We start from the raw sequence: 21,397 nt of genomic DNA, 5'->3' as shown, positions 1-21,397 counted from the left end.
AAGGAGTCGGTGGGAGCCACATGGGAGAAACGTTAGTCACGTCATTTATTGCGTTTCTGGAAAGCACCCGGGTACCGCGGTAATGGCAGCTGTATAAGAGCCAGGATAGAATAGAACTGTCAAGCCCTGGCTTGAGGGAATAGCAGAGACAAGAGAGGAGGGGAGCCAATCTGCCAGGATCACAAACTGAGGCTCCTACAGTAAGTGGAAGCCACAGATGAAAGTAATGACTTTCCAGGACACTCGGTTCAATTTTATTTCGATGTAACAGGCACGTACATACACGATGGATATGACAGCTTGGCCTGTCTTGAATTTTTGTCATGGAGAATGGCCAGGTTACGAAAGATTCCCCCACCCCATTGCCATGTCCCTTACAAGTGAATACTCTTTCCCTATTCTCTACTCAGTGGCCATCTAGAAATCCCTTCTACTGGATTTGTAGACTTCAAGGTCAGAAGGGACCACTGTGATCATCTAGTCTGACCTTCTGTATAACGCAGGTCAGAGAACTTCCCCAGAATAATCCCTAGAGCAGCTCTTTTAGAAAAACATCCAGCCCTGATTTTAAAATTGTTAGTGATGGAGAATCCACCACAACCCTTGGTAAATTGTTCCCGTGGTTAATTACTCTCCCTGTTAAAAATGTACACCTTATTTCCTCTCTGAATTTGTCTAGCTTCAATGTCCAGCCATTGGATCGTGTTAAACCTGCCTCTGCTAGACTGAAGAGATCATTAGAAGTACCTACATGGAGAAAAAATATTTAATAGACTGTAATCAAGTCACCCCTTTAACTTCCTCTTTGTTAAGCTAAATAGGTTAAGCTCCTTGAGTCTGTCACTATCAGGCAGTTTTCTAATCGTTTAGTCTTCTTGAGGCTCTTCTCTAAGCCCTCTCAAATTTATCAACATTCTTCTTGAATTGTGGGCACCCAAACTAGATACAATATTCCAGCAGTGGTTGCACCAGTGCCAAATATAGATATAAAATAACCTCTCTGCTCCTACTCCAGATTCCCCTATTTATGCATCCCAGCATTGCATTTGCTCTTTTGGCCACAATGTCCCATTGGGAGCTCATGTTCAGCTAATTATCCACCATGACCCCCAAATCTTTTTCAGAGTCACTGCTTCTCAGGACAGTGGCCTACATTCTTTGGTCCTAGATGTATACCTTTGCATTTAGCTGTAAACCCTAGTATTCCCACTCATGTTCAATCATAGAATCATAGAATCATAGAATCTAAGGGTTGGAAGGGACCTCAGGAGGTCATCTAGTCCAACCCCCTGCTCAAAGCAGGACCAAACCCAACTAAATCATCCCAGCCAGGGCTTTGTCAAGCCTGACCTTAAAAACCTCTAAGGAAGGAGATTCCACTACCTCCCTAGGTAACCCATTCCAGTTCTTCACCACCCTACTAGTGAAAAAGTTTTTCCTAATATCCAGCCTAAACCTCCCCCTCTGCAACTTGAGACCATTACTCCTTGTTCTGTCATCTTCTACCACTGAGAACAGTCTAGATCCATCCTCTTTGGAACCCCCTTTCAGGTAGTTGAAAGCAGCTATCAAATCCCCCCTCATTCTTCTCTTCTGCAGACTAAACAATCCCAGTTCCCTGAGCCTCTCCTCATAAGTCATGTGCTCCAGCCCCCTAATCATTTTTGTTGCCCTCCGCTGGACTCTCTCCAATTTATCCACATCCTTCTTGTAGTGTGGGGCCCAAAACTGGACACAGTACTCCAAATGAGGCCTCACCAGTGCTGAATAGAGGGGAATGATCACATCCCTTGATCTGCTGGAAATGCCCCTACTTATACAACCCAAAATGCCATTAGCCTTCTTGGCAACAAGGGCACACTGTTGACTCATATTCAGCTTTTAGTCCACCGTAACCCCTAGGTCCTTTTCTGCAGAACTGCTGCCCAGCCATTCGGTCCCTAGTCTGTAGCAGTGCAGTCCCTAGTCTGTAGCAGTGCAAGTGAAGATAAATCAGTTCAAACCAAAATATTTTCAAATTGTAAATCTCTTCATAATACAAGCCTTGAAGACAAAAACAACCCCAGCAACCATATTCTTCCCTGCATTGAATCCAGTGGGACTACGTGCCCTGTGAATCAGGACAGAATTTGAACACAAAATTGCCTCTGTTGAGAGACAACCGAGTGTTTTAATCGTGTGCAGGGATAATCCACCTCATGGAGTAACAGTGTGAGGAGGAAAAAGCAGCATGCATTAAAAATCTTCTAGTATGAGCAAAGATCTAAAGAGATCGCATAACCAATTAATAAGTATTGGAGAGTACTGGAAGTCAGCAATCACTAGTTAGAGATCTTTGATTTGCAGGAAGCATTTTAAGAGGTTCAGTGCATGACACATGTTTATGGGCACCAGAGGGGAAAGTTGATGGCAGAAGAACACGATGCAGAAAAAGAGGATCCTTGATGGACGGGGTGGTATCCTGCATGGATCAAAAGGACAATCCATCCACCAAGAGATTAGCAGAGAGGATCATTCAGAATAGGCTACCATATTTGCAGATCTCCAATAATGGAGAGGCCACATAAGAAGAAGATGAGCAATAAAGATAACATTCAGTTACAGGCTGGAGAAAGATATTTTGGGGGTGGGGAATAAATAAAGAAATAATCCTGGCTTTATCCCCTCTTTGATCTAGAGGCAACCAATCCTAACCATAACTGATCACAACACAATTGAATTGGGGGAGGAATCATAACAAAAACTAGCACTGACACTCAACTTCAGGTGGGGAGATTAAAAAATTGATGCAAGTCCAAGCATAACAAACTTGTCAGAGATGTTACTTATCTATATAGAGCTATAGCGACCTGTCTACTCACCCAGAAAAATAGGAAGGCTGGAAGAAATACAGGAAGATATAATGGCAAGGTAACAAAGGTTATTCAAATTCAATGACTATCCTTCAGAAAATGGAAATTCAGCCCTAGTGAAGCCAGCAGAATGGAGTATATTAACTATGGCTGGTAAAATATAAGAAAGAAATTAGGAAGGTTTAAGGATGAATTTGAAGGGCAAATAGCCAAAGATACGAACTGCTAACAAGAATTTATTTAAATATAGCTGCAGCAGGAAACCTGTGAGAAAAATCAGTGGATCTGTTGAATTAGTAGAGTGTAAAGTGTGCAATTAAGGAAGGTAAGGACACTTTGGAGAAAACAAATCATTTATTTGCAGGGCTCTACCACTAAGGGTGGGGGGGGGAGAGAGGGTAAGAGGGACTTATTAAGGAGCCCACTGGTCCAATAGATTCTCTTCTTGCATGGGAACTAAATTGGGTGCTCCTCTCTGCCCTTCTTCATTTAAAGAGCAAAAAGGCACATATAATGAAATGGAAAGGGAACTCATGTAAAATTGACCAAGGGAAATACCTTTTTACAAACTGCATATTTAGCCTGCGGAACTCCATGCCACAGGATACCACTGAAGCTAGTAGTGAGTCAAAAAAGGACTGGACACTTATCTGGATAAGCAGGAAAACACCTGCAGTTACATAATTAGGATATAATAAACACTTATGTATCATGTTATAAGCCAACTACTAACTGACAGAGTTTAGGAAGCTTATGCCATAGTAGTTCATTAGTAGGTTCTTTGTCCCTTCCTCTGAAGTGTCTGGTTCTGGCTCTGTTAGAGATGGACTTCGGTCTGACTTGGCAGTTCCCATATTTCCATTCTCTCTTTGCTTGTCCTCTAACAGTAGTTGTGTTTATGGTGCTATGCATATTCTTGGCTGGTTATATGACAGTAGCACCTAACTGAATCAGGCCATTCTGCTAGGCCCAGTCCCTGTCCCGATCAGCTTCTGCTTTTACTAATCCCCGACCCTTTCCTGTGGTATCCCATTGCTGCACAAACAGTAGGGCCGTCTATACGCCATTGCTGTGAAAACCCGCTTCTAATTACTTTTGAGAGCCACAATGGAGGAAAGTATCATTTAGGCTGCAAACAGCCTTTGTCAAGGAGGTTGTTGGAAATCCATGGCCCAGGCTGAAGGAGCAATGTCTGGATGAGAGGGAATTAGCTGTGAATACAGCTTATTACTAGCAAAGTGAACTAGTACAGGAAGGAAGAGGAGTCCCATACCCAACCTGAACCTTCCAGGCAAATGTGTCTCAGTGTTAATGTGTGAACTGAGTGCTGGCAAAAGACATCGCATTGATCCCCTGGAATAGGGACGTTCTCTACTGATCAACAGCACATCCAGTGGCAATACAGGCTTCGCTCATGCTGTCCCACCAGCCGCCTCTTAAGGATGGGAGGTTAGTTCTCTCCATTGCCCATTTAACCCTTGGCCTCTCAGCTGCATTTTAGAAGAAGGGGGTGTCACCGAGTGTGGGGGGGACACAAGGTCCTGCACCCCCAGCTTCCTGCAATTCACCATGACTCTCAGCCAGCCTGTAAAGCAGGTTTATTTAGACGACAGGAACACAGTCCAAGACAGGTTTTGCAGGCACAGACAGCAGGATCCCCCCCAGTTAAGTCCATCTTGGGGTCCCAGGAGCACCACAGCCCCATTGGGAGATCAGAGCCCTGTCCGGGTTTCCCTCCATTCCCCAGCCAGCTCCTGCCACTCTCTCACTCCCCAGCGTCTCCTCCCACAGCCTTTGTTCAGCTTCCCGGGCAAAGGTGTCATCTGGCCTCTAACCCCTTTCTGGGTTCTCACGTTACATGCTCAGGTCTCCTCCCTCCAGGCCAGTCTCCCATCCCCCCAATGCAGACCATCCTCCCAGGCCAACACTCCCCATTCAGCATTCAAAGACCACATTAAGAACAGTCCCAGTTCGTCATGGGGGGGCATGTCCATAGGCATAGACAGCTGACCATTAGGAAGCAGAGTGAGACCCCCAAATATTCAACATAGGCACCTAACCAAACATCAGCTCACAACAGCCAGACATGGTCTGGCAGTGGAGGAAGGCTCCATGCCCCATCATCAAACCTCAGGCTCAGCCAGCTTCTTCAGCTAATGTTGTTTGAGACTATGAAAAACACTGAAGATGTGTATTCAAAAGGTGGAGATATGTAGTACCTAAAAATAGACCCACAGGAAACTGCTGTACCCTTGTGACACTCTAAGCACTGCTATAATTATCTAGCTGTGGGGACACTGCCCATTGCCTCAGGGCTTTGGAAGCAGATAAATTTCTCTGGCCCCCTTTGAGTTGATGCTCTTTGATAACAACACATGCTTTTAATGTGTATGTTACAGTTGTTGTTCCAGTGGAGACTATACTCTTATTCCTCTGGTCTGAACCAGTGTCAGAGGAGAGGGACTCAGCCTTTGTGGGCCTCTGAACAGATTAAAAAGGGAATGATGGTAGATGCCGCCATTTCTGAGCACGAAAGTAATGGTCTGACTACCCACGAGGAGACAATATTCAGTTTAACCCTCATTTGTTTTATTAGGTCTGAAACCCTTCAAAGAGAGAAGCATGGGTGTAAGAGCCTGCTTGTGAGAGTCAATGGCAAAACACCACCAACTTCCAAAGGAATTGATGCTAAGGTAGTAATTATGTGCCGCAATCTGCAGGCTTTGCTCAGAATGCCTACTGAGGGTAGGGGAAGCTTGCAATGCACGGGACATAGAGGGATGGTGTAGACATAGCACACTGCTCATGGGCTAGATCATCCCTAGTCTCATGAAATATCTGACTTTGACACCATCTAAGCACTTTTGAGCAGGGGTGCAAGACTGTCCGGGTAATTGTGTGGAGCCCAAGGAGATAAGGGGAATCTTACAAATCTCAGCACACATCTGCAGAGCAGCATGCCCAGTGCCCTTGGTGCCCTGTTCGCAGTGCCCCGCTCCCAGAAGACAGAAGCTCTGTACTACCAGCTAATGTTGCAAGTGGCTTCTGCCGAGCAAATTTCACATGGTAGTATAGTATTGCCATGGGAGCGCCATGCTTCAGGGAAAACATCTTCCTTCACACTCTTGCTGGCCCTGGCTTCCCCTGTGTGGTGCTTGTAGGGAAGGATTTTTTGCATGGCAGAACCAAGAAGGGATCATGCTGTGCAGTTGGAAAGGAAGTAGTGGAGTTCTAGCTTCGGTGCAATTACCGCAGTCTCTCCCCGCTGCAGTGTGGAGAGGCACAGGGGACCCTATGGGAATGAGGGAGCAGGAGGGCTTTCACAGCTGTGTCAGAGACAGAATCAGCCCCCTGAGTGAATAACCCCAGGTAACGAAGCCCCCTTTAGTTCATTCAATGGACAGTTTTTATTTCTAGGTCACTCTGTTGTTTTTGACAGCAGTGGAAACCGACACATACAATAGCTGAGCATTTACTGGTAACCGCAAATAGTGCATAGAGTTATTACATGCGCCTTTCCCCCTCCATTAAACTACTAGAGCCATGGCTGGAATTAGCTGCCTGGCGTAAGGGAAATGTCACTCACAGTCAGTCAGGTCAGTGCAATAAGATGATTTAATGGGACAGAACCCATGAATGGACAGTAACAGCTCCAATCCAAAGCAGGCGACTAGAAGCCAGTACATCCTTAAGGATTTGCCCAGCTAAGGGCTTATCTACATGTGGAAATTTATGGTACAACCATAGTAACAAGAACAGTTATTTATTCTGAAATAAGAGTGTCCACAGAAGATGTTACCAGTATAGCTATAGCAGTATAGTTATGCCGGTTAACTTCCCCACGTAGACCAGCCCCAAGACCTTGCACAATGGGCAAGAGGGAGCACAAGGTTGTCACGGCCTAGTATGACTGTGAATGGAGGCTACACAATGGGACAATTAGGCTTAGGTGCTAAAGGGCCTGATTTGTGGTGGTGTTGAGCACCTGCAGCTCCCATTGGAGGGGTCCTGTGGAAAAACATAGTGATTGTGCAATTAGCCAGTATCAAGGTGTACACACCAGGGGGCTGAATTAAGGTTACACAACCAGCCATCATTCTGGCATCTTCTAACACTTGAATCCTTGACTTTGCAACTCTAACATTCTTTTAAATGTAGTTTATGTAATTTAACTTTTTTAAAAACTTAAATTGAAAAAAAAATCCATCATGTGGAACCATACTGCCTCCCAGCCTCTCCCTACACTCTTCCGCTCTTCTCCTGCCCTCCCACCCTTCCTCATCTCTGTGCATTTGACTCAGTTAAGCTTCCTCCTCAAGCCTAGCTGGGCACTACATGGAAAGCACAGGAGAGAGTTTCCCTGGCCTCAGAGCTGGGCCCAGTCCCCCAACAACCTGCAGCAGCAATTTCAGAGAAAGTCCTGCTCAGCCTCTATAATGCTGGGCCAGATCATGCTCAGTCATTCTGTGGGCCTGGCCCATATGGCCCAGTCATACACTGGAGAACTGAGGGAATGAAGCATGTCCAGTACTAATGCAGTCTTCAGAGAATTTAGCTACCAGACTCTTACAAGTCTGAGCATATGTGAATGGAGATTTCTCAGGGGCTTATAATTTGGCCCAATTTGGACAAACTTTCACAGGGATGGTAAAAATGCATCCCTGACACCAGGGCAATGCCTCTGCCAAACCTGACCTCCTTGCTCCACAGAACAGAGGTGCTAGAGTTTCCCAACTGTAAAACTTTAATATGGGCAAACAATCCACACTTTATTCTTGGAAATGGCTGAATCTTATTCAGCTTGGAGCAGATCTCCAGCAAGGAAAACTTTAGCCTGAACAATTCAAGCTTGGCAAAGTTCTAAGTAGCTGAAAACAGATTTATAATGGAAAGGGTCAGGCAAGCTTAACTGCAAGTATCACAGCCTGTCATTCCAGATGCAGCTGAAGAACTCAGAAGGACTTCTCTTTAGCACCCTTCTGCAACCCACACAAATCCGCTGATGAACTTGTCTAAATACAATAAAACAGTGGCAAATGGGGGAGGAGGTGATAAAGAGACCTAACGTTCTGCATGTGCTTAGCTGACTCTAGACTGCCTTTTACAGTGGGACAAGTTCAACTGATTTCTCTCTAGCTGGCTGCCTTTTCTATCCCGAAGAAAGGTGCCATTTAATTAGTGCATTCCATCCAAAGATGGACGCACTAAACACACACTGATTAAACCTCACAGCTGCCCAGGACACTGAAGCTTAAGAATTTAGTCCTATCTGGTAGCTGGGGTAACCAAGCCCCAGAGCAGGTGGAGTGACTTGCCTGAAATCACAAAGCAAATCCGGAGCAGAATCCTGAATGGAAGTCCTGAATCCCCATCCCCAGTTCCAACCAGTACCCACAGCTGCTTAGCTGCAACGGAGTGTAAGGCAGCAGGGTATTCTTTGCACTGGAGAAGAAGGTGCTCATCTGGCCAAGGTTTTTCAACTGAGGAGGAATGGACCTGGGCTCTTGCAAAGAGAAGAGCCAGCCAATTTAGAACAAGGCAGAGAAATGGTGACATCATGGGGAGGCAGCTACCAGGGATGAGGGTAAAGAGAGAGAAAGGTAACTAGAAACAACAATTTGAGTGGAAGAAAAACTAAGGCCAGGGGACAATAGGTTAGAAGAAAGGAGAGATCGAGACTGTCCAATATCAATTTGATTTGAGGATTGTTCTGTTCGTTATGCCACTGGCTGCAAACCAGAGAGAGTAAGTAATTATCATGCTGAAAGAGCCTGCTCTGGGTATCTGCCCAGACCTCTAGCAGGGGTTGTGCACTCCGACAAACCCCAAGATGATAAATGGCTTTTGTGGCTCCGATATAAACAATTTCCCTTTACACCGAGATTCTAGACGCCTTTGAAACGGGCTCCCGGGATTTAAAGTGTGGTCATGAAAGGCTCTGCTGGGAAACTAGGTAGCGAGGCTTTGGCTCCAAAGGAAGGATCAAGGTGCTAATGGCAATTGGTAACACCTGGCCAGCGCGTCAGGGAGGCACGGAGACACACCTCGCTGGGACGCTGGAGAGGATCGGTAGGTTGAGAGCACGGGCAGAGGGGAAGACTGAGGTTTTCATCTCACTTAACCAATATTTGCACTTCAGTTTAAGGCTCAGCCGGTTCTGCTGTTTCTATCTAGGCGCTGCTTAGCTTTGATGGCTGTGTGATTTCCTCCTCCCCTGCCCCTTATTTTCTACCGAAGGCCAAACAAACGGCTTTTAATGAAGATACTTCGGGCTAACTGCGCAGGCTGTTCAATCGGGGGCGGGGGTTACTTTAGGGGCACTAGCCGGAGACAGCTGGTCCCTTGGGGGGTGGGATTAGAAGAGAAGGAACAGTGTGGGCCAGTCAAGGCCCGCAGGAATTGTTATTCTGTCGCGGAAGGAGCGCGGCCTGGTGCCTATGGACGGGAGAGCCCGGAGCCCTCGAGAGGGCAGATAGTTGGGGGCGGTGCATGTGAGGCAGGGGCTCGGAAGGATCGGGGACCAGGGGTGGGGAACGTCCCGGAGCGCAGAGGGTGGGGTCAATGTGTTGTTCAGACGCTGAGCCGTTGCGGTGAGTTCTGCCACTTCTGTGCAGCGCAGATTTGGTGCTAACGAAACACGGGGCAGAGCAAACAGCGCGCTGGCCGCTGGCCCTGTTCGTTGGCTACGTGGCACTCGCTGGAGTTACAATTAGGGGCATGGATCGCTTTGCTTTCGCTCTTCCACGGGTTCCCTGGTCCCCTGGCACTGGCCTGTGTAAACCGAGCCGGAGCAGCGAGAACTAAACAGGAAGCTGCTGACGCTCCAAACCCAGCTCTGGCAGATAAGGGATCGGTGCACTCTGCCTGAAAACAACCAGATGGGTTACCTGGGAACCGGGCAGGGCTGGGAGAGGGGCTGTTCTCAAAGCTTTATTTCCAGGGTAAGGGGCAGAGCAGTTTACAGAGGCTGGATTCGTTCCGCTTCGGGTTTAGCCGGCTTGATGGGGGTGGGGGAGTCCGGAGAAGTTTTAGTCCCCAGGCTGCTGACCCTGGGGGCTCAGAAAGCCCGTTTGTTGCAGGGAAAGCACTGCTCAGCCGCTGCAGGAGCCGCCTGCCGCCGTCGGTGACTGAAGAGGCGAAGCGCTAGATCTCCGAGGGGCGCGTTACCTGCTGGAAGGGCCCGCCCTGGCCACAGAAACGGGGCAGGGGCGCTTGGGGGAGCGGAGACTGGGGGCGGGGGCAGACCCGCGCTGATCTCTGCAAGTGTCCTTTGCTGACGCCTTTATCCGATCAGCCCGAGCGGAATCTGGGCCCAGCAGGCGGAAGCGCCCCAGAGAAGATGCTTGGTTCAGTGTAAAGCTGCCTGTAACCTAGGCTGCTCCTGAGGGCGGGCCGCAGGCAGGCGAGTCTGGCAGAGTTTCCCCGGGGCTGAAGGCAGCAGGGGAAGGAAGGGCCCTATGCGGCGGTGTGCGCCCCGGTAGCGGCGGGGAGACGGGTACAGGTTTCTGCTCTGTGGAGCTGCAGCTCGCTAGCTCAGAGGCTGCCGCGGAGCGCCCAGCTCTCTGGAGAGGGAGCGCAGCATCGGCTAGGGATAGGGGGATCCGCCAGGGCATGCGGGAGGCGATGGGCAGGGAAGGCAGCGATCAGGAGGCCTGTTGGTGGCGCACATGTCCCGAACCGCTGGGAGTCCTACAGCCGGTGGAGGGGACAGGAGGGCGGTAGATTCCCAGGCAAGCCGGAGACCGACTCCTGCGCTCCCTCTCCTAACAAGAACCAGCCCACGTTCAGTGAAAAGCAGGCGAGGCATCTCCGGGTGTCCCCGGAATCCGGTGGAACTCACTGCCACAAGGTGAGGCTAAGAGCTGGGTAGATATGGGGTTGGACATTTACAACGGGTGAGATCGGCGCCGGTTCCATGAGCCAGCGAGGATGCGGGAAGGCGGGTAAGGATAAATCCTTGTGGTTCAGGGAATGACCCGCCTGGCCTGGTTTTAGGAAGACAGGTTGATTTAATAATTAGCCGCCAGCAGAGCAGAAAGCGGTCCTGTGGGCTGAGAGCCCTACACCCTTCAGTCAGAACCCCCAAATTATAGAAAGCGGATGCTTTTCCGAGGGTCTGAAAAAACGACGTACCCGCGCAGGCAGCGTCCGGCTCTCAGCCCCTAGCTCTGCGCCTGGCAATCTGCTTCTAACCTGTCCCCGGCAGGTGCACTAGCGGAGGTGCCATCAGAGCAGGGCTGGGCCCCTGTCAGTGCGCTCCTGCGCTTCCACCAACTGTGCCCGAGGAAGCCATGGCTGTTAACACACCTGCCACCAATACTGACTGCGCCCCATTTTCAACGCAGCTGGTTTCCCTGCGACCGCGAGAGAATAGCGCTGGGCTGGGGGCTCAGCCCTGCAGCTCTCGATCCTACCCTGATCGCTGACCCTGCAACCAAGTATCTCCACTGGGGGCTGCTCCCGGGCCGAGCTCTCTCCTGCTCCCCTCTCCAATCTGCAGGGAAAGCTGCAGCCCCCCGCCCTAGCTCGCCTTAGCCCCCTGCCTTCCCCAGCGCAGCCGGCAAGGGTTAGCTAGCCGGGCTCCAGCCCTGCTGTCGGGTGGCACCGCTCACCTGGCGGTCTCCGCACAGCGGGTCAGCGCTAAACCCTGAAGGATCCGAAGCCGGGTGTCTGCTCGGAGCCGGGCCGGGAATTCGGGCTGCGCTGCAGCTGCCCCCCCACTTGCTGTCCCTTTGCCCCGCACACATCCAGGCTGGGGATAAAGGCGAGAGACTGGCAGCGTCAGTGCGAGCGGAGGGAGTTTTAACCCGGGTTCGGCGGGCGCAGAATCGAGCCCAGAAACTGAGCATTTCCGCGCCAGATCCAGCCCTCGGCTCCAGATTAATTCACAAAGATCTCCTTCTACCCCCCAGTCCCTCGAACAGAGTATTTCATCAGGAAACTGCACGGAGGCAAAGCTGACCGGATCGCGCAGTTCTCCGGGAAAGAGACCAAAGTCTACAGGTGGGACCCGAAACAAGTTAGATTTGGGCTGGGAAATGTCATTGGAAAGCAAGAAAGCGCGTGTGAAATCCCAGCCCGGGCGAAGGGGAAGCGGAGAAAGCTAAGGAATAGCATCGAATGGAAAACACCGGTACGAACGCCCAAAAAACTGAAACCAAATTGAATTGGGTCCTATGAAACCAGAACAATAAACAGACGCTTGGACCCGGGATTAATAATTTGAAATCGACAAACAAACCCCAACAGGGGGCCGTGGAACAGGATTTAAACATAAACAGCGCGTGAGGAACAATAAAAGCTCACTGCAAAAATGAAAACCGGACAGCAGCGCAGATCGGGGGACGAAATGAAGCGGGTGTAGCCAGGGGTTGTTTTGTTTGGGTGTCTGGGGCGAGTTGTTTGTGTGTCGAGAGCTGAGCTGGTTGTGTCTGCAATACGGGGGTATCTCTGGGTCGGGCGGTGCAGGGGGTGTGTGGGCGGTGCAGGGGGTGTGCCGGTTAGGGTGACCAGATGTCCCGATTTTATAGGGACAGTCCCGATTTTTGGGTCTTTTTCTTATATAGGTTCCTATTACCCCCCACCCCCGTCCTGATTTTTCACACTTGCTGTCTGGTCACCCTAGTGCCGGTGCAGTGTGTGTGGCTAGGGGCTGTGCGGGGCAGCAGGCAGGTGGAACTGTTAGCTGAGTGTGGTGGATGTGGGCGCACTGGATGACACTGCCTGGCGCCCACATGCGTTCTGTATGAGGCACTTTGATTTGCCTGTTGGGCGCTGCCCAGGGCGTGTGATTTCTGTCCGAAGTTGCCCGTGTGTCAGTGGCCGTTTCACGCAGTGGACACGGGTGCGCTGTGAGCGCGGGTGACAGCGCGTTCCACTGCCCTGCGTGGGGGCGGGAGTGACAGCGTGGGGGGGAGGGGGCTGTGCGTTCCACTGCCCTGCGTGGGGGCGGGAGTGACAGCGTGGGGGGGAGGGGGCTGCGCGTTCTACTGCCCTTCGTGGGGGCGGGCGTGACAGCGTGAGGGGGGTAGGAGGGTTCGCGTTCCACTGCCCTGCGTGTGGGGGCTGCTCTCTGGGGTGCTGGGTTGCCTTTTGGGGCAGCAACTATCGCGGTCAGCCTGGGAAGGAGAGCGCTGTAGGGGTGCTGAGTTTGCAGCAGAGATTGTAACTTGGGCCTAGATCAAGTGGAAGCTGAATCTGGCAGCCGCTGCTAGTAGGAGGAGAGGGAGCGTCTCCCGGCTGCTTATTGCTACTAAAGCCTCTGTAGCAAGTGTCCCCGGGACACTACAGGGTTACCGGAAGGAGGGGCTCTCCAGAGTGCTGCAGGGCTCGCTGCTCCAGCCCTATGGCCTGGCTGTGCGCGGTACCCAGATGTGCCTGCATCCCTCGTTGCTCCGGAACCGGCCCTGGGCGGTGCAGGCCATTTCCGGGTTCTGCTCTCTTAGGAAGGGGGATTCTCAGTCAGTGGGAACCTGGCCCTTGGCTTCCAACGTAGTTGGATGGGGCCTTAAGTGTACAAAGAGCATTAAACCAAAAGTGATCTGGGAGGTTTGAACGTAACTCTTTGGAGGAGCCTTTCTGCTGAGAGATTCTCCCTGGGTCTTCAATGCCCTTTTTCCCACTTCCAGCTTTGATCCAACTAGGGGCGGCTCTAGCAGGGCGGCATGCCGCGGGAGGCGCTCCGCTGGTCGCCGGTCCCGAAACCGCGGGACCAGCGGACCCTCCGCAGGCATGCCTGCGGGAGATCTACCGGAGCCACCTGCCACCCTCCAGGCAACCGCCAGAGCGGCCTCCGTGGCATGCCGCCCCAAGCACGCACTTGGCGTGCTGGGGTCTGGAGCCGCCCCTGGATCCAACTCATTCATGGGGCTAAAACCGCAGCAGAGGAAGCAGCCAGCTGCAATGCCTCTGAAGGAGGAAGCCATTCTCAGCCAGAGGGCCCCGAGCACTGAGGGGACATCACACTACTTAGGGACAGCTGGACCTTCCCTCTGTCTATGGCTTAAACTGGGAAAGGGTGTGTCTCTTCCCAGCCTAGCCTGCCAAGGTCCACCCACCCACCCACAACACATGGTGGTGACAAACCTTTTAAACAGACTTTGCATTTCTGTGGCCTTTCGTCTGCAGTCTAGCACCAGGGCACCCAGCAAGTCTGTGGCACAACCCAGGTCTCCCGATTTCCCTGCTCTAGATGCTGGACCATGCTCCCTCCAAGGGCCCAATGCTGCTCTCCCTGAAGTCAACTGCTAAACTCCAGGTGATGTGATTGGATCGGAAGGGAACAGGACGTACTTTGGATCGGACGTGTTTTATGCTTTCCGTAGGTCAATGTGGGTCTATGGGAATGGCCAACTGAGATCTGGAGTGATGCTCTAATCAGAAAGTAAGGAAGTGCAGCGCCTCCCTGTGTGCTGCTAGGAATAGGATAATAAACTGTCCCATTCATAAGCTGGTTTCCTTCTCTCCTTTCCATCTCCCAAGGAGCTGCTTGATATGCTCTCATCTCTCCTTCCCAGGACACAGGTGTGGGATCAGGACAGATCTGAAGCTGTCAGGCTCCTGACTAACCTTGTCATCAAAATCAGCATCCCTGAAACATGCCCACTGAGATGTTTGTAGCCGTTAGCCTGCTTTAATTCCTAGCAGAAATCAAACCCTCCAGCCTGTCTGCAAGCTACACAGTCAGCTCTAGGAAACCATCATCTATCTGCAGGCTTACAAAGAAGACACCATGGCCCCTTGTTGTGTTAGTTGCTGAGTTTCTGGAGGAGGTAGAAGAGGGTGGAGCCTTTTAAGGAAGAGCCCAAGATCTAAATGTCAAGTGCTGGGGGTGTTTTTTAATGGGCCCACTTTTAGATTGCAATGATTTTGGGTAGGGACTGTCACTGACTCTGTTTATACAGCACCAAACATCTGCCCGGCACCCATTTAACCAGATGAGTATCCCAGGAGCCTAAACCTCTAGCATTATGTTGAACTGATACCTGAGGCAGTGACACAGCCGGTCTTCTTGCCAGAGAGACTCCTGGCACTATCACCAAGGAGCATGCAAAACAGAGCCATGTCCATTCAGTGCAGGTGCTATGTGGGAGAGCTGTGCCACCCCTTCTGGCCAGGCAGCAATGTCAGGGAGGGGGAAGGGAAGGGTCTCAAGGGAAGAGCCTGCACTTACCACTATGGTCCTGCCCCTTGCAGCTGTGTTCGTGTTGAGGGGTCCCAGAATCCGAGAGGGACAGAGCAGGGCTGCGAGCTTCTGAGTCCGTCAGCAGGTTGAAATCCATCTGGCAGGAGTCAGTGGTGGGGGAGGAGAAGAGATCTGCAGAAACAGGCACAGAGTGAGTGGGGAGGTAGAACTCGCATCATGCCCCCTCCCTACCCCATCTGGGAAGGGACCAGCCACTTCAGGGCAGAGGAAGTTCTGCTAGGAAAAGTAAAGGAAACCTGCAGGAGCAGGACCCCAGCCCAGTCTGGGTTTCCTGGCTGGGAAGTGGGCAGACTGGCCGCAGCCCTCACTAAACTCCACACTTAGCTGCCCTATAAATCAAAGATTATCTAATGGCACTTCTATTTGCAGCCTTCAGAGAAAGAGCCTCCAATTTATAGGTGACATTCAGACTGAAATAGAAACATTGGGAGCAGGCTGCGTAATGGAGATCTGAGGAAGTGGCCCTGTGGCCGGCCAAGTGCAGTTAGCACCTTCCCAAAACATCCAGCTCTCCCTCTTGTCCTCTTTCCTATCGTCCCCTGGGCTCCCTCGCCTTCTCCTTTGCTTCTTAACAAGCTGCTCCAGTCTAAATAATGTTACAGACACATACAAAAACAGGACTAGGGAGTCCCATAGAATCACCTCTAGGCATAACATGAACACATACACAGGCATATATGCACAGAGACACAGTAACAGAGGGACACAAACAAGAGGGCAGATACACGTGCACAAGTGCTGACACAGAGCTAGAATGTTACAAGTGAATGCCGTTCTTTTCGGTGACAGGCCAGACCCATCCAGATCCCTGTAAACCCTGCATTAGTATAAGAGTAAACACCCTTGGGTGACTGAGGACAAAGCAAGCTTGGTTAAGATGGCCCCTTACTTTTAACCTAAAAAGGTCTTAGCTTTTCCTTATGGCCCCAGGTTCTTCTCTAACGGTGATTCTATGTGCCCATATGCTTCCCCCTCTAACCTACAGTATCAGAGTTTGAGTGCTGGTAATGATCAGTGGCTCTGCAGGAAAGCATAGCACCCCCACCCCCTGCCTTTTGTATTCCTCAACCCCAGTGTCTTCCTGCCACGCTCTTACGAAGGGACCAAAGCCCACCAGATTGCTCTATGCTAAGGAAAAGCTAAGCTTTCATCCTAATTTAGGGTATCTGAAGGTTACCAGGGGTCAGCTTCACATTTCTTCCAGACTAGTAAGAGTTAAAGGCCCTACCATTTGTGGCTAGAAAGGAAAGTTTCTCTAGATTTGCACTAAGGTCTCAAATTTGACCTGTGACCTTGCTGTCAGGCAGCACTTAAGAGTCTTATCCAAGTGCGCATGTGCAATATTTTCTATGCTCTTGTTTCATTAAGAGTGAACAGAACACGCTGTTTTCTAAAGTGACCTTTACCTGTGCTAACTATTCCCATTCTATAGCCAGGAAGCCCCACTAAAATTGAATAGCAGCTGAGCTGAGGCAATACACTGGGATCCAGAGTAGGATTTCAAAGCTTCCAGAGTGTGGGGCTGTTCAGACCTGGAGTTTTGTGACATTTGCATCCTGGTTTGGAAACATCTCCTACATTCCCAAAATTCAGTGGCTTAGGAATTGAGATTTCTAATCCAGGGCATTTGGATGGGATTCTCTAACATGTATATCATAAGCAGGGATAATAATCATTTGTCTACCTCATAGTGGTGTGGATGATAATTACATGGGGTGAGGTTTTCAAAAACACTCAGCATTTGCCTAGTTCTGCCCCGACTAAAGTCAATAGAAGAACTCCCGTTGAGTGTAACAGGGAGAGAGGCCACTGCTGAGTGCCTTTAGTGTGTGTTAAGTGCTTTGAGAACCACCAGGAGTGGAAGAGCAGGGTCTTATTAATTCTGATTATTATCCAATAGCTCCGATGACAGATTTCGGTTTAAACCCATGGGCGATTTATCCTCACTCCTCCTACGTTCTCATTTAGTCAGCCCCTTGGTTCAAAGAGCCCCCAGAGTTCCAACACACGTCTTGGCACTGGTCTGAGTCAACCTCCCTTTTTTCCCTGCTCACTTTGTAAGGCCTGTGTCTTCCCGAATGGACACAGTTGCCCTAGTGCCCATTTTCCAGTCATCTGTCTTGCTGCGGGCTTCCGATCCCCTGTCCAGGGAGGGTGTGGCAGGAGCCCCTCATTTGTTCTGAGGCAGGTTCCAGTTTCCACCACATTGCAAGCCTGGCCTTTGATGTCTGCAGACTGCATAAACTCCAGGCAGCGGCAGGGCACAGCCTATTGCTTTTCACCATGTGTATGTACACGAAGTGATGTGACAGGGGCTGTGTTTTCTTTAATACCTTTGCATGGAGTTGGAGGGAGTCCATCTGCTGCTGATATTGCCAAGGCTTTTAGCATTACTCCTGGAATTATGCAGAAACGCGCAGTGAATTAATTCCTTGGATTAAGGCTTGATTAAGATGTGTGTCACTTTGCTGTCTCAGAATTTATTAAGAGCCCTTCCTGAGGAGGCGGCAGATGGAATTTCTGCCCAATGTTTGTAGATGATAATTTCCCCTCTTCTACAGCCATTTGCATATGATTGCATCTGTCAAGCACAATTTCCTCTCTTCTAGGGGTTGACTCTGCACTGGACCAGATTTAAGGAGGAATTCAGACTCCTGCCTGTCTGCAGCTAAAGGACATTTTCATCCTATGTGGGGTCCTATTTGCATAGGGGCCTCATTCTCTCTTGTCTTGCATCTTGTGGCGTCATTTACATCTGTGCCAACTAGAATGGAAACACTAGCAGACCAGAACAGGAGCATTTTACAGCCACTTTGCCTGGCTGTAAGTGACGCCTAGGTGTAAAACAGAGAATCCAGTCCCCATGGTTCAAAAAACACATTCATTTTTAAGCTGCTTCAGGCTGACAGTATAAACAAGGGTAAACCAGTAGTGTGGACACAGCATAATCTGTTTAAATCATGTTAAAATGCTTTTAACTAGATAGGGAACTAAACTAGAACCTGTTTTTAAAAGTGGTTTCAACCCAGTTTGATTCCATCTATTACCGAATCAGGTTAGAAACCATTTAGCTAGAACTGTCTTTAAAGAGAGTGGTTAGATTTCTTTGAAGCTTAGTGGAGTTTAAGAGATGGGTGAATTTTCCCCCTCTCATATAGGGAGGACAATGAAAGGTCTCAGTCTTTCAGACCACTGAAACTCCACCACGGGGCAGACTGCAGGTTAGCAAACACCTGAGAGTATCTGCCCACCCCGTCATGCTGTGGAAAGGATCTGTGATGGGGCGAGTGGCACAACATAAGCATTTACATTGATACAGCTTCCCCAAGATCATCTCAGGCAACTGGTAGAGAGGAGACATAGCCACTATTTCAAGACCACAGACTTACATAAAGTTTAATTACTTGAGCTTTATACGGGCAGGGCCGGCGCTTCCATTTAGGTGACCTAGGCGGTCGCCTAGGGCACCAGGATTTGGGGGGGCGGCATTTTGCCACTCTCGGTGGCAATTCTGTGGTGGTGGGGGGTCCTTCCTCGCTCCCGGTGGTTGGCGGCAATTCTGCTGCGGGTCCTTCACTCGCTCCAGGACCCGCTGCCGAAGTGCCCCAAAGACCGGGAGCGCGGAAGGACCCCCCGCCTCAGAATTGCTGCCAACCACCGGGAGCGCGGAAGGACCCCCGCCTAGGGTACCAAAAACCCTGGCGCCGCTCCTGTATGCAGGTCAGGGCAGATTTCATCTTAGGTGAAGATTTTACACACAGAAAGAACACACCAAGCAAGAATATCTGAGCTACACTACACAGCATCACTGGATTTTTACCTTGTGATTTATCTGTCCTTGGGGAAAGATTTTACCATTGAAGTCAGCATTTGCTCTGTTACCACATGGTCACATTTGAAATATCACTGTATCGTAAAGGTAATGTCAACTTTAAAGCATGAGTTCTCAACCTTGGAAGTCATGACCACTCTAACGTGCCCCTACTGCTAAATGAGAGGGGGTCCAGCATGGCAAAGTTCAAGAACCACAGCTTTAAGGGTAGCTACTGTAGTAGTAATATGAAAGCCAGACTCGCTCAGAGTGACTGGTGCTGTAGTCCTTACAGAACAGAGAGCAAAGAATAAATGTGTTTCCTTGCAGTGTTTTCATTGGACAAGCTTCAGTCCCTCCCCCAACGTATTACGCGCAGTTCATGCACGCTGTTTGTTTGTGTGTTTGTTTGACTCTAGTACTGGGGAAAGGTGATGGCGTGACAGTCCTGGAGACAAAAGTTCTCAAGCAGCCTAAGACTGGCACAACATGGACAGTGGCAGGTGTTCTTCACGCACTGCTCCGGTATTGCCACCCCACAAGCATTCATAATGGGGCCTGACTCATAAGAATGGTTTAAAAAAAGTTGGAGGGGTTGTGTGTTGCCTGTGCTTTCGGAGCCTTTAGGGCACACTCTTGTTATAGGTACGAGCGTCTCTCCACAACAAAAAGCTTACTTCTTCAAAAGGAAAGCTAAGCTTCTCATGTTGTCACATGACTCCAGGAGCCGGGCCTTTAAGAAAAAAATAGTATCACAAGCCTCACAGTATAATCACAAGAGCAGGCAACACCTTCACCACTGTGCCTCCGCCAGGCTGTAGAAGGAGGCAAGAAAATGATCAGTCTGTGTCACTATCAAGAGATGGGTCAGTACTAGAACAATTTTTACAATGAGGGTACTGAAAGTGGAAACCATGTATTTGGGTTATTATTATTTCAAGCCAGGAGGTGCAGCAGCACCCCTACTTCCAGCACCTACGGATGGGTCAAGACATCCTACCCATTATAGCAGCTGCAGCAGTAGGATAAATAAGAATAGAAAATATAACAGACACCCTAGATCTTCAAATGCTCTAACAGACACAACTACTTACATATAGCCAAGTGAGCCATAGGGCTCAGAGACACAGATTCCTAAATATATACACAAGAGGCTTTTTCCTTCAAATTGCTACCCATCCACACCCCAGGTTTTTCTCTCTCAGAGGCTTTCTGGCACCACCTGCTCCTGTTCTTTCAAATACTAGAGAAATGCTTCCACTGCAGAGGCCTTCAGACTCTTCCCCTTCCTTTCCCAGTGTGCTTTACGAGGCAGTGGAAGAGCAGCCCTTCCGTCTCCCACTCTGGGAGAGGAGTATATTTGTTGTGTACCGTGTACTGTCTAGTTTCCTGTCAAGCATTATTCTTTTCAACCTTCATATTTTACCCCCTTTTCTAGTTTTGAGGAAAAAACTCTATCCTAGCCTGGCAATACTGGGCGGGAAAGAGGAGCATTCCTTCTTCTCTAAGGGCTCCCCTCCCTAGCAAACCAATAGAGATCAAGCCATTTGTTTAAAAAATATGGCTTCTCTTTCCTAATTCTAGTGATACTCCGTCACACCATGGCAAATGCACCATAACATCTTGACTGAAATCTAGCAGCTAACATGGAAGCCAATGGTGGTTTATGTAGTGTAGACCAGTGGTTTTCAAACTAGGGCTGCCACTTGTTCAGGGAAAGCCCCTGGTGGGCTGGGCTGGTTTGTTTACCTGCTGCGTTCGCAGGTTCGGCCAATCACGGCTCCCACTGGCCGTGGTACGCTGCTCCAGGCCAATGGGGGTTGCAGGGTGGGCGGCCAGCAAGTCCCTCGGCCCACACTGCTTCCTGCAGCCCCCATTGGCCTGGAGCGGCAAACCGCCAGTGGGAGCCGCGATCAGCCGAACCTGCAGATGCAGCAGGTAAACAAACTGGCCCGGCCCGCCAGGGGCTTTCCCTGAACAAGTGGCAGCCCTAGTTTGAGAACCACTGGTGTCCACTGAGAACTGCTCGAGACTGCCAAACTCATGCCTTAACTATAGGGTGACCAGATGTCCCATTTTTAAATGGACAGTCCTGTTCTGGGGGACTTTTTCTTATATAGGCGCCTATTGCCCCCCACCCCCTGTCCTGTTTTTCACAGTTGCTATCTAGTAACCCTATTTAACTACCATCAGATAGCAAAAGCCTTTTCACATGACAACGCTGGGCAGACTTGGACTAGTAACTTAAAGATACAGGGTTGTCTGTCTGGTTACTTGGTGCTATGAGGTAGGTGCTGTGGCTCACCCCCAAAGTGGCGATGTTTCAGTACTGGCTCGATACGCTGTCTCAATAACCACTTAGGATCCACCTTCGAGCTGAAAAGCAGTCTCTAAATGTCATAATATAAACTGGCAGAGGAGAAGAGCCCACCTCTAGTTATCATCTGAGATTAAGGTGCAATTGAATTATTACATTGGATCTCCTAAGGAAGGACCCTCTCTTCCTCTTCTCCATCAAGCCAAGATATC

General features: G+C 49.9%; 1 protein-coding gene across 1 annotated transcript in view; it reads right to left on the bottom strand.

Annotated features, from left to right (window-relative positions):
- Positions 1-21,397, bottom strand: part of PITX3 (paired like homeodomain 3) — a 43,624-nt gene that overhangs the window by 7,897 nt on the left and 14,330 nt on the right. Inside the window, exon 2 of the mRNA XM_045022687.1 lies at positions 15,025-15,168. Coding sequence (XP_044878622.1) covers positions 15,025-15,133 — 109 coding nt within the window. The 5' untranslated portion in view covers positions 15,134-15,168. The remainder of the gene's footprint in view (positions 1-15,024; positions 15,169-21,397) is intronic.

Source organism: Mauremys mutica, chromosome 7, assembly GCF_020497125.1.
Source record: "Mauremys mutica isolate MM-2020 ecotype Southern chromosome 7, ASM2049712v1, whole genome shotgun sequence".
In the NCBI taxonomy this organism is placed as follows: Eukaryota; Metazoa; Chordata; order Testudines; family Geoemydidae; genus Mauremys; species Mauremys mutica.
This window is presented reverse-complemented; position numbering and strand designations above follow the sequence as displayed.